This window comes from Notolepis coatsorum, assembly GCF_963971535.1.
Source record: "Notolepis coatsorum genome assembly, chromosome: 2".
Lineage (NCBI taxonomy): Eukaryota > Metazoa > Chordata > Actinopteri > Aulopiformes > Paralepididae > Notolepis > Notolepis coatsorum.
The window spans coordinates 50184156-50196769 of record NC_140166.1 but is presented as its reverse complement, the minus strand read 5'-3'; the positions used below and the strand labels follow the sequence as shown (position 1 = coordinate 50196769).

Genomic DNA, 12614 nt, shown 5'->3' with positions numbered 1-12614 from the left:
GGACCCCAAAATGGGTCACCGGGTCGCCCTCTTTCTTCCAGTGGGTCCCCCACATGACGACGGTAGTATTCAAATGTTTGTAACATGTTCCAATGAGCCACAACGAGAATAAATAAAATCTCACATGGGACCCTGACTTGAAAAATAAATGAATAACTAAATAAATAAATAAATAACTAAATAAATAAATAAATAAATAAATAAATAAATAAATAAATAAATAAATAAATAAATAAATAAATAAATAAATAAATAAATAAATAAATAAATAAATAAATAAATAAATAAATAAATAAATAAATAAATAAATAATTTGATCTAGAATGATCCATTGGATCTATCCTAATAAAAATCAGGTACAGAAACAAAAAAGGTGATGGAGTTGAACGTTTTTATTTGATGGAGAGAATTACTGCTGCTTATAGACACAATTATCCACTGAATGAGCATAACATATACATCTTAAATACACAGAATAAATCCACCCTCCAAGTAAAGTATCTACGTTATGAGGGATACATATAATCACACCCCGAAAAATGAGGCGATCTCCAAAAGATTACCACTCCACAACCGAGTGAAGTCTGTACACTATATTCATCTACTGTAGTAGTGAAGTACTGTACACTATATTCATCTACTGTAGTAGTGAAGTCTGTACACTATATTCAACTACTGTAGTAGTGAAGTCTGTACACTATATTCAACTACTGTAGTAGTGAAGTCTGTACACTATATTCATCTACTGTAGTAGCACAAATGCACACATTCACTTGTAAACTCTCCTTCTGCTCATTCTTTCCTAAATGGACAAATACACACACGCACGCACACACACGCACGCACACACACACACACACACACACACACACACACACACACACACACACACACACACACACACACACACACACACACACACACACACACACACACACACACACACACACACACACACACACACACACACACACACACACACACACACACACACACACACACACACAATCAATACAATCAATACAATCAATTTGATCATCGATGAAAATGCGATATATCACTCTACCATCAATGTATCAGTCAAAAGATACTTGGTACATGTTTCCCATAATTCTCAATCTTTCACTAACCTATGCAACTTCCTGTGATGACAGGATGTCATGTTTCCATTAAAACAAAAGTCATATCCATTTCCCCTTTGTGGTTTATAGAGGAACTTGACAAATTAAGCAAATAAATAAAAAAAAAAAATACAAAAAAAGTAAAAGATTTCTGCCAACAGTCCAACGTGACAGGCAGCGCCCCCATTTGGAGTGTGTGTGTGTGTGGCGCTCAGTGCCGTCCTTCTCACTGGAAAGGTAACAGTTCATCGTTGAATACAGCAACACACCTTCCTGTGTGGGTGAATAGGTGCCGTTTGTGGCAGGAAGATTAAAGTGCAAGCGAGGGTACTGCCCAGTGGAAGGGGGGGGGGGGGGGAGGTCGGACTGGCAGACGTTCTCTAGTCTATGCCACACAGTCTGGTACGAGAGGGGGGAGAGAGGTCCCCCCACCCTACTGAGAGACAGGGCTGTCCCTGTGCGCCTGGCTGGCACGTCAGAGCGCTGTCGTGGGAGGTGGTGGGGGTCTGTGCCCAGTGTGCCAGGCTTTAACCCTTTCACTACCACACTACAGATGGTTATAACACAGAATAAATCCACCCTCCAAGTAAAGTCTGGTAGTGAAAGGGTTAACCTCATGTAGTGTGGTTGTGAAAGGGTTTCAAACCATTTGTCGTGTGTGACAGTGAACGGGTTAACCTTCTGTATTTTCACAGTGAAAAGGGTTAACCCTTTGGTAGTGTGGCAGTGAAAGGGTTAACCTTCTGTATTGTCACAGTGAAAAGGGTTAACCCTTTGGTAGTGTGGCAGTGAAAGGGTCAACCTTCTGTATTGTCACAGTGAAAAGGATTAACCCTTTGGTAGTGTGGCAGTGAAAGGGTCAACCTTCTGTATTGTCACGGTGAAAAGGGTTAACCCTTTGGTAGTGTGGCAGTGAAAGGGTTAACGTGTCCTTCCTCAGTGCCTGAAGGTGTGGATGTCGTTGTGGAGGCTGACGGCGGGGCTGGACCGCCGGGCGTCGTGTCCGTGATGGCCGCCGCAGCCCCCCTTCTTGCAGCCGCAGCGCTGGATCCACATGACGTTCCTCGAGAAGCCCTCGCCATCGGGGCAGCGGAAGCGCAGGCGCACGGTGCGGGAGGCGGAGGGCGCGCAGCAGCGGCCGTCGGTGCAGCCGCCGCAGGTGCGAGGCCGGTACCGCCGGGCCGTGGAGCATCCGGCGAAGGTGATTCTGATTGGGTCCCGGGGACGGACTGTCCGCTGGCATTTCTTCCCCTTCTGAACGGACGAGAGAAACAGAAACCGTCGTTGACGTTGACACACAAAATGTTCATTAACCCTTTCATTACCACACTACAAGGTTACTACAAGAAGGTTAACCCTCTCACTACCACACTACAGATGGTGTGTGTGGTAGTGAAAGGGTTAACCTTCTGTAGTGTGGTTGTGAAAGGGCTAACCTTCTGTATTGTGGTTGTAAAAGGGTTAACCTTCTGTAGTGTGGCAGTGAAAGGGTTAACCTTCTGTAGTGTGGTTGTGAAAGGGTTAACCTTCTGTAGTGTGGCAGTGAAAGGATTAACATTCTGTAGTGTGGCAGTGAAAGGGTTAACATTCTGTAGTGTGGTTGTGAAAGGGTTAACCTTCTGTGTTGTGGTAGTGAAAGGGTTAACCTTCTGTAGTGTGGTAGTGAAAGGGTTAACCTTCTGTAGTGTGTTAGTGAAAGGTTAACCTTCTGTGTTGTGGTAGTGAAATCGGTTAACCTTCAGTGGCGTGGTAGTGAAAGGGTTAACCTTCTGTATCGTCGCAGTGAAAGGGTTAACCCTTTGGTAGTGTGGTAGTGAAAGGGTTAAATAACCCTTACGGTGCAGTTAACATCGATATTATTAATATATCATACCTTTCCGGCTAAAGCCATTTGCAGGTCACACTGCCGGATCTGGCACAGTCTGGTTTCCCGGACCAATCGGCACTCTGGGTTGTTGTTGGTGACCCGGCTGGAGACGCCCATCCCGCACGTGGTGGAGCACTCTGTCCAGTCGGTGGTCTGGGGGAAGCAGCTGGAGCCTAGCGGCACCTCCGACATGGGGAGGGACATCACCTCTGTGGCGGGGCAAGGGACAGGTGTTGCACAAGCTTTACAAAACTGTCACGCGATGTTTAAAACATTTTCACTACCACACTACAGAAGGTTAACCCTTTCACTACCGCACTACAGACGGTTCTAACCTTCTGTAGTGCGGTAGTGAAAGGGTTAACCGTCTGTAGTGTGGCTGTGAAAGGGTTAACCGTCTGTAGTGTGGCAGAGAAAGGGTTAACCATCTGTAGTGTGGTAGTGAAAGGGTTAACCGTCTGTAGTGCGGTAGTGAACGGGTTAACCGTCTGTAGTGTGGTTGTGAAAGGGTTAACCGGCTGTAGTGTGGTAGTGAAAGTGTTAACCTTCTGTAGTGTGGAAGCGAAAGGGTTAACCGTCTATAGTGTGGCAGTGAAAGGGTTAACCGTCTGTAGTGTGGCAGTGAAAGGGTTAACCGTATGTGGTGCGGCAGTGAAAGGGTTAACCGTCTGTATTGTCGCAGTGAAAAGGTTAACCCTTTGGTAGTGTGGCAGTGAAAGGGTTAACATGGGTCATGGAAAACAGAATCACGGTAGAGTGGACTGTAGTTTACCTGTGAAGGTGACTCCGGTGCTGGCCTGGTAGTGCGACTGGGGCCGGGCCTGGTGCTGAGGGCTGATGTGGTTGTTGGGGAGGCTCCGGGGGTCTGGCAGGGCCTGGTGCTGAGGGCTGATGTGGTTGTTGGGGAGGCTCCGGGGGTCTGGCAGGGCCCGGTGTGGAGCCTCCTCTGGCTCCCCGCCGACGTGGTTGTTGTCGTCACACACCCACTGCCCACAGCAGCTGTCCTGGGGCCTGGCCAGCCGGGGGCGGGAGCAGCGCCAGTCGGGCAGGGGCACCTGGTGGGGACAGAGGGGCATGCAGCCCACCACGCCGTTCATGCAGCTGCACTGGTGCTGGCAGCTGGGCTGGAAGTCCTCACCGTGTTGGTACACGCGCCCGTTGAACTCGCAAGGCACGCCCTGGGCCTCAGCTGTGGGTACAAAAACATGCAATCGTTTCACATGATGATCCACAGCTTGGGTTAGAAACTTTAAATGGAATGAAAAGCTGATAATAGCTGCACATAAAAGACGGGCGAGGAAGGGGCTCGTCCCGCCACCACGCCGGTAAACATCACAAGCGGGACATCACAAGCGGGACCCTGATGTAAACAAGTTTTCAAACAATCAATTTCAATCAAGCGCAGCTGTGGGCCGGCCCTCACCTCGACACAGCCCTCTTTGGGGGTCTCCTCCAGCCCCCAGGTGGCAGTGCAGGCCCTTGATGTGGTCGCAGGGCTGGCTGGCGCTGCAGTCCTCGTTGAACTGCTTGGCACACACCTTGCAGCAGCCACACTGGTCTGTCGTCCAGCTGACTCCCGGCGGGCAGGGAGGGGGCGACGGGGCGCAGGAACACTGGGCGGGACAGTCACTCTTCACCTGGGAAAGGTTAGCGGTGAGGTCAGAACCAGAGAAACAGCATGGCATGTCTGTGACGACTGTTAAAACCGTTTGTAGTGTGATAGTAAAGGGTTAACCTTCTGTAGTGTGGCAGTGAAAGGGTTAACCCGCTGTCGTGTGGCAGTAAAAGGGTTAACCCGCTGTCGTGTGGCAGTGAAAGGGTTAACCCGCTGTCGTGTGGCAGTGAAAGACTTAACATAACGATTCTCATGAAACTGGTTTCCGCACTAAGGTCGCAATGTACATAACAGCGACCACGACAAAGAAGACTTGTGTTGTGTTGTTTTTAATTAAATTGCAGATACATACTGTAAGTGTGATCCGGGAATGCGCAAATTGTGAGTGACAGATAATAATCACTGCAACTTACCAACACTGCAGCACTGGAGAGGAGGAACAACAGGGTAGATGTGACCTGTTGCAGACTCATGAGCAGAAACATCCTGGAAGTAAGGAGGGTCAAAGTTCAGGAACTGGAGAAGTTATTAAAGTGATCAAAGACGCACTGTCCAGAGCAACCAAGAGTCCAGAGCAACCAAGTGTCCAGAGCAACCAAGAGTCCAGAGCAACCAAGAGTCCAGAGCAACCAAGAGTCCAGAGCAACCAAGAGTCCAGAGCAACCAAGAGTCCAGTGGAGGAGTATGTCTCGTCTGTCAGCCGCAGGTTGAAGGGTGGTATCCAGTTTTGTGTGCGTGCACTGAGAGGTACACCGGTCTAAAGCGCTCTTCACCCCTCCTACAGTGTCTCGGTCTCGGTTACACAGGTCAGCCCGGCTCAGCTCCACTTCATAGAGAGGTTCCCCCGGTGTGTGGGGCCTGTACTTATAGACACCGGGGTGGACCGCCCACTGTGTGACATCAGCTCTCCTCTCAAGAGGGCTAGGAAGTGTCCAGAGGGAGGGGTGGTAGGAGAGGGGGCGGGGGGGGGGGGGTTGTTGGTGGTGTGAAATACTGACTACTGCGAGAAAACAAATTCGAATCACACAGACACAACTTACTTTTAGCGTGATCAGAGCAGCATGACCAAGGTGTGTGGGATTTACACAAAACGTCAACATTGCACACGCCCGGTGCCAAAATCTTAAAACATCAACATTGCACGCCCGGTGCCAAATCTTAAACCCCTGAGAAACGGATGGATGGTTAATTGGTGAATCTGTCTAACCTGATGAAATGTTAATCCTGATTCCTAATCCTGATGGAAATTCGGGTTTATAAGATTAAGAAGATAATAAAAGAGCACTTAGACATCTATGTGTGTCGAGAGTTGTTTCGAGGGGTTGGGTTTAGGATTTCAGTGGCAGTGGGACATTTAGTTCATCCCGGCACATTCTGGGGGACAGCGTTTGACAGATGCTCTCGAAAGGAAAATGAATAGGAAAAAGACAAGAAAAACAAGGAGAGGACAGGTGCAGTGGAAACCGTGAGTGGGGAATCCCACTATGGTATGGATGTGGCTTTTAATAGGGGAAGTGGTGATGCGGAGAGAATCCCTGTGTACAACTCCTCCACCATTCCACAAGCTCTCGCCAACTAACCAAGAGGTCCCCCACTCTGCTCTCTGCTCAGGACACACACTGTATCCTGTGTTCCCTCCATCTTTTTCCTAACAGGCTGCATTCCAGGAAACAAAGGCCTTTCCACAGGTTCCCATGTTTGGTAGGAAAACCTCTACATTCCCATTGTCATCTCAGCCGGGGTCACATTAAAAATTGTTTTGCGGAGAGAGAGCAGGAAGACCCTCACATTAAGCCTTGGCTCGCGCTGTTATGAAACATTACCGTAGGAAACGCAAGTCTGCCGACGGTGTGAATTCATAAAGGCTTCTCAAAACAAGGACTTCAAACGGCTCAGTTTGCCGCGCCTGTCTCCTCGGGAGAGGGGGGGGGGGGGTTATCAAGACGTATGTCTGGCCAAGTACGTAGTGTGTCTTGCTTAAAAAGAAAACTTTGAAAAGGAGAGACAGTTGGAATGAAACAAGGATTTGTAACTGTAATGGCGACGTCAGTGAACAGAGGTCAGAGCCGGGGGGGGGGGGGGGGGGGGGGGGGGGGGGCGAGCAGGTGCTGGTCTCCGACAGACCGGTGATGTGGGGGGAGACGAGTCCCCAGCAGTGTGAAGACAGAAGAGAGTAAACTCCAAACCACACACGCCGCACAGAGACCCAGCACCCACCCAGACCTGTGAAACTACCAGGACGACCAGCCCGGGGGATGTTTGAGAGCACCTTGTTGGGCAGGGGAGGAGGGAGGGAGGAGGGCAGCAGTCTGGATTCCAGGCATTCCTGGCCCACAAAGGCAGGATGTGTGCGCTGGCCACGGTGCATTGGACGCTGATGGAGGGGGGAGCTTGGAGGGGGAGGGGGGGGGGGGGGGTGAGGAGGCGAGGCAGTCTCCCGCCTGGCCCCATGCCAGCCATTGTTTGTCAGCCAGACATAACACATGGAGGTCAGAAGCCCTAGGCGATTCATCACTATTCTCCTCTGCCATCATTTGCTCTCTGTTGCCCACCGTAGCTAAATCTCAAACACATCACACGCCGTCCCCGAGATTCGTTCCCTCACGACACAACACCCTCGTTTTAACCTGTATACTCGCCGATAACCAACAGCCCCTCTCTCTCTCTCCCTCTCTCTTTCAGTGTAACCGTGGCCCCGCCCACTTTCCTCTCTCGATCATACTTATCTGCGGTCTTGACCATGCATCATGAATATTATTGACACCAACATACGTCTCAAGTCTCCTCCCAGTCTTAAGGATTCTTAGACCGCGTAGAACCGAATGACGCGATGCCAGTGGACAACACAGGATCATGTTCCTCACACTGGTCCAGTATGTAAACTGGAAGTGAAGGAGGAGGAGTGTATAGCTTATTTTTGTATAAAATGCCAGACAATTGATTATATTCACACGGTGGCCATTTTGCTCTTACGTCATGCTCTGGTTTGGATTCCTTTTCCACCCTGTTCCCACCTGAGCATGACATAAGAGCAAAATGGCCGCCGTGTGAATATAGTCAATGCATACCTCTAAATCAGTACTGTATGTTTTCTTTTCTTTTCTACTTATCATTATTGTTCCTATATTGTGTTACTTGTTAATCATACTGATGATTAACTGATGAAAATTTTATTGAAATCGTAGCCCCTGGTTCTAGGCCCCTGGGATGGAAGAACAGTTTGAAAAGCATCTTTATTGCATCTCTATCTCTATGAATAGTAAGGTCCTCATCATAAATCAAGCTACAGAAACATGTGGAACTTTGAGGTATTAGTTACAGTTATTAGTAGGGATGTCCGATATTATCGGCCGACCAATATTATCGGCCGATATCGGCAGTAAAATGTGATATCGGAAAATATCGGTATCGGTAAAAAAAACAAAAAAACAATAACAATATATATTTTTTTTACATTTATTTAACCTTTATTTACCCAGGCAAGCAAGTAAGAACCAATTCTTATTTTATTTATTGTCAAAAGTATGCATGTTGGTTTAATTCAACAACAAGAGATATGTAATGTTAATTTTTACTTTTTTAATTATCATATTTTGCACATATAATGCTTACATTTAGAAAGCCTTTTGAATGCATCCAGTGAAATTATTAGTTACCTGAAATTATTCCGTTTTTTTTGGGGGGAAACCCTGCATATATCGGTATCGGTTGATATCGGTATCGGTATCGGAAATTAAGAGTTGGACAATATCGGAATATCGGTATCAGTAAAAAAGCCAATATCGAGCATCCCTAGTTATTAGTATAACAGTGACGGGGTGAAGCAGCAGCCCCACACAGGATTTTAGGTAAACATGTTTTCTTTGTGGAATCAGCTGTGTGTGTGTTGTGTGTGTGTATGACAGTGTGTGTGTGTGTGTGTGTGTGTGTGTGTGTGTGTGTGTGTGTGTGTGTGTGTGTGTGTGTGTGTGTGTGTGTGTGTGTGTGTGTGTGTGTGTGTGTGTGTGTGTGTGTGTGTGTGTGTGTGTGTGTGTGTGTGTGTGTGTGTGAGAGACACTGCTCAATTGTGCCACGCAGTAAAACAGTTTCTGTCTATAATGAGACAGAGGGCGACATCGCAGCTCTTCATGCTCATTTCACCATTGATACCATGGAGACCCTGTGTATCAACACGAATAAACATGTTGCACTAAACATTGCAATGGGGAATATTCTATTCTGTATATATTGCATACAAAGTCTGCAAACCTAGTAATAATAAAAAAGCAATAAACATCCATAATAAGTCTCTCACCTGTCTGGGTAATTTCTTGACCTGGACCGGGCTTGGGCACGCCCTGCCCCCTTAGATGTCCCAGGCAAATCATTGCTGTAGACAATGACATGTAAAAATACATTATTTTCAACTTTTATGAACAGAGTTATAACTAAACAAAAGCACTAATAATAATAATAATAATAACAATAATAATAATAATAATAATAATAATAATAATAATAATAATAATAATAATAATAATAATAATAATAATAATAATAATAATAATAATAATAATAATAATAATAATAATAATAATAATAAATAAAAGTATCTTATCTTATACAGCACACAGCACAGCACATATACACATATTTACAATCCAAAGAGTGTTTATCATGTACATTTATCATGTACATTCATCATGTACACCTATCATGTACATTTATCATGTACACTTATCATGTACACTTATCCTGTACACTTATCATGTACACTTATCCTGTACACTTATCATGTACACTTAGCATGTACACTTGTCATGTACATTCATCATGTACACTTATCATGTACATTTATAATGTACACTTAGCATGTACACTTGTCATGTACATTCATCATGTACACTTATCATGTACATTTATAATGTACACTTAGCATGTACACTTGTCATGTACATTCATCATGTACACTTATCATGTACATTTATAATGTACACTTAGCATGTACACTTATCATGTACATTTATAATGTACACTTAGCATGTACACTTGTCATGTACATTCATCATGTACACTTATCATGTACATTTATAATGTACACTTAGCATGTACACTTGTCATGTACATTCATCATGTACACTTATCATGTACATTCATCATGTACACTTATCATGTACACTTATCCTGTACACTTATCATGTACACTTAGCATGTACACTTGTCATTTACATTCATCATGTACATTTATCATGTACATTTATAATGTACACTTAGCATGTACACTTGTCATGTACATTCATCATGTACACTTATCATGTACATTCATCATGTACACTTATCATGTACACTTATCCTGTACACTTATCATGTACACTTAGCATGTACACTTGTCATTTACATTCATCATGTACATTTATAATGTACACTTATCATGTACACTTGTCATGTACATTCATCATGTACACTTATCATGTGCATTCATCATGTACACTTATCATGTGCATTCATCATGTACACTTATCATGTGCATTCATCATGTACACTTATCATGTACATTTATCATGTACACTTAGCATGTACACTCGTCATGTACACTTATCATGTGCAAGCCTTTCTTTGCAAACCCAACAAGTACAGTAAGAGTGTGACTGACAATAAATGTCCAAAATAAGTGTCTTTACCTCTCGTTGTTGTCATCTACAAAAGATGGATCGTCAACATCTGGATGTATCCTCCCCTAGCAGTTCTCTCATGTCCTCTTCTCCACATTGGCACAGAGCAGACACGCTCACCTCGCCTCATGTTAGCACCGGATAGCTACTACTAAAACTACTACTATTACTACTAATACTACTACTGCTACTACTACTGCTACTACTACTACTGCTACTGTTACTACTACTGCTACTACTACTACTGCTATTACTGCTACTGCTACTACTACTGCTACTACTACTACTACTACTACTACTACTACTACTACTACTACTACTACTACTACTACTACTACTACTGTAACTGAGGGGTACAATTCCCTGACTGTATTGTTAGATATGATACTTACTACCACTACCTCTTGTACTTTAGACTCTGGCCACCCAGTACTAGGTATAAATAATTATGATAAACACTCCCACCTGATGAAACGGATCCAACACAAATGTACCAAGTCGAAAGTCTGCGTTTAATAATAATACATAGCAAAAGGTATGTACAACGATCACTTAATTACATTTATGATTTGAAATAGTATGCACTTTTATGGCAAATGAGTATTCGTAGGTAGATCAATATCGAATGTCCAATCTCTGATTGCGCAGGAAGCAAATATACAACCTGGAATATTTAGGGAACAATAGCAATGATACTTGAATGATTATATAGCTGGATACACTAGGGGAAGGTTCCGACTGCTTGTAGGACAGCTGGAGGGGGGGGGGGGTAGAGTCTGGCTGTATCCCGTCTGGCCGAGGGTATCCTGGGAGAGCCCACAGTCGTGCGACCCGGTGCCCAGCGATCCTCGATCCACAGATGAAAGCAGTTGGACTCTCTGTGGCCGGCGTCCTCCGGTCCACGATGGAGAGACGTGAGGCGACCTCGTCGTGTAGAGCGTCTTCTCACCTGTCGTCCTCTCCGGGGGGGGTATTTCCAACACACCGCAGTGTTGGCCTTTATCCATAGAATAATCAAAGTACTCAAAGCATAATCCAAGCCCGGGAAGGCTAGCCGTCGTCGGTAGAATAATCCAATATACAGGTCCACTCGCTCTTTGGCCTGGAGCTCCTCGGGTGCAGCTTCACGTGGGGTCAACCACCCTGGATAAGCGTCCAGCTGATGCCCGAAACGATGGGGGTGCTGATTACTATAGAACTCTTACCGCACGAGGCACTACATATGAATAGACTATTATTAGCTTAATAGAATACGTCCAACTCGACGATATAGTGCCAAATATGACTATTCAAATATTAATATACACGATGTCTCAATGCCGATACTGGGCCGAATTGGCCTTACTGCCCACACGTGGTTCGCGGGGAGGCTTTTGCATCTGTCACTCTGTTGGAGGGTAAGGAACTGGACTAAAAGAAAGCTCTACTTTAATAGCGCAGTATATATACGCACTATGAACAAATAGTACCATTAGTGGTGCGGTAGACATATTCCTACGCGGAACTAGGACTTGTCCATACATGTTGAGCGGTACGATTGAACCTGGTCTGAGGGGTATGGCGACCTGGCACCAAGGTCTCGTCCAATGGTAGAATGGAGACTATTATGGGATGTTCAGTAGACTAGAAGGGATATTCAATGCATATTGTACAAGGAATATACAAGGAATATCAGGGGATATCAGGGGATATACAAATACAATTAAATATATATATATAAATAAATATATATATTCGGTTTAATCTGATCCTTCAGAACAGCCGCCCCCTAATTGGTCCCAACCCAATTAGTCAAGCAGAGACAGATTAACCGCACTGTCTACCACTCAAGGGTTCGCTGTAAGGGTCAGTCAACTCACAAAGTCATAGGGTCATGGTCATCATCGATTGTGTCTGGGAGTCGGGGCAGTTCTATGAGCCTCGCCACAGGACGGGTGTAAATGCGCCCCTGGACGAGTACTTCAGCTGCTCGGACCTTGGCATCGGCACCGGTGATCACTTTGCTTACGCGGCCAGCCGGCCACATAGCTCTGAGTAGTGACTGGTCAATAATCATGACGACTGTTCCTTCCGTCAAATTGTCTCTCTCTTTTACCCACTTCTGGCGGGTCTGTAGAGACGGTAGGTAGTGCAGTAGGAAACTGCTCCAAAACTTGTCGGCTAATACTTGGCTGTACCTCCACATTCGTCGGCCGTTCGCTTCTTCAGGCCGGTACATTGTCTGGGGTAACGCGGGATCTAGCCGCCCCATCAGGAGGGTGTTGGGGGTGACTGGGTCGACATCTGCTACATCACTGGAGACGTAACCGAGGGGCTTTGATTTCAATACTCCCTCAATCTCCGTGAGGACTGTCATTAGG

The 12614-nt window shown here is 45.6% G+C and overlaps 1 protein-coding gene across 1 annotated transcript; it reads right to left on the bottom strand.

Annotated features, from left to right (window-relative positions):
• Positions 1-410: 410 nt before the first annotated feature.
• Positions 411-5419, bottom strand: ccn1l2 (cellular communication network factor 1, like 2). Its single transcript, XM_084338194.1, has 5 exons — positions 5017-5419; positions 4412-4625; positions 3761-4177; positions 2995-3197; positions 411-2375 (listed from the first exon to the last, which is right to left on the bottom strand). Exons 1-5 carry the CDS (start codon positions 5086-5088, stop codon positions 2058-2060), a joined length of 1224 nt encoding a protein of 407 aa, XP_084194320.1. The 5' UTR covers positions 5089-5419; the 3' UTR covers positions 411-2057.
• Positions 5420-12614: the final 7195 nt, after the last annotated feature.

What these genes read in the sequence shown, in the direction of transcription:
- ccn1l2 (XM_084338194.1), bottom strand. Translation starts at nt 5,088, where the DNA reads ATGTTTCTGCTCATGAGTCTGCAACAGGTCACATCTACCCTGTTGTTC. An exon ending in CACCGGAGTCACCTTCACAG is followed by an intron (nt 3,198 to 3,760) that starts GTAAACTACAGT and finishes GCCCCGCCACAG; the next exon opens with AGGTGATGTCCCTCCCCATG. An exon ending in AAATGGCTTTAGCCGGAAAG is followed by an intron (nt 2,376 to 2,994) that starts GTATGATATATT and finishes TCGTCCGTTCAG; the next exon opens with AAGGGGAAGAAATGCCAGCG.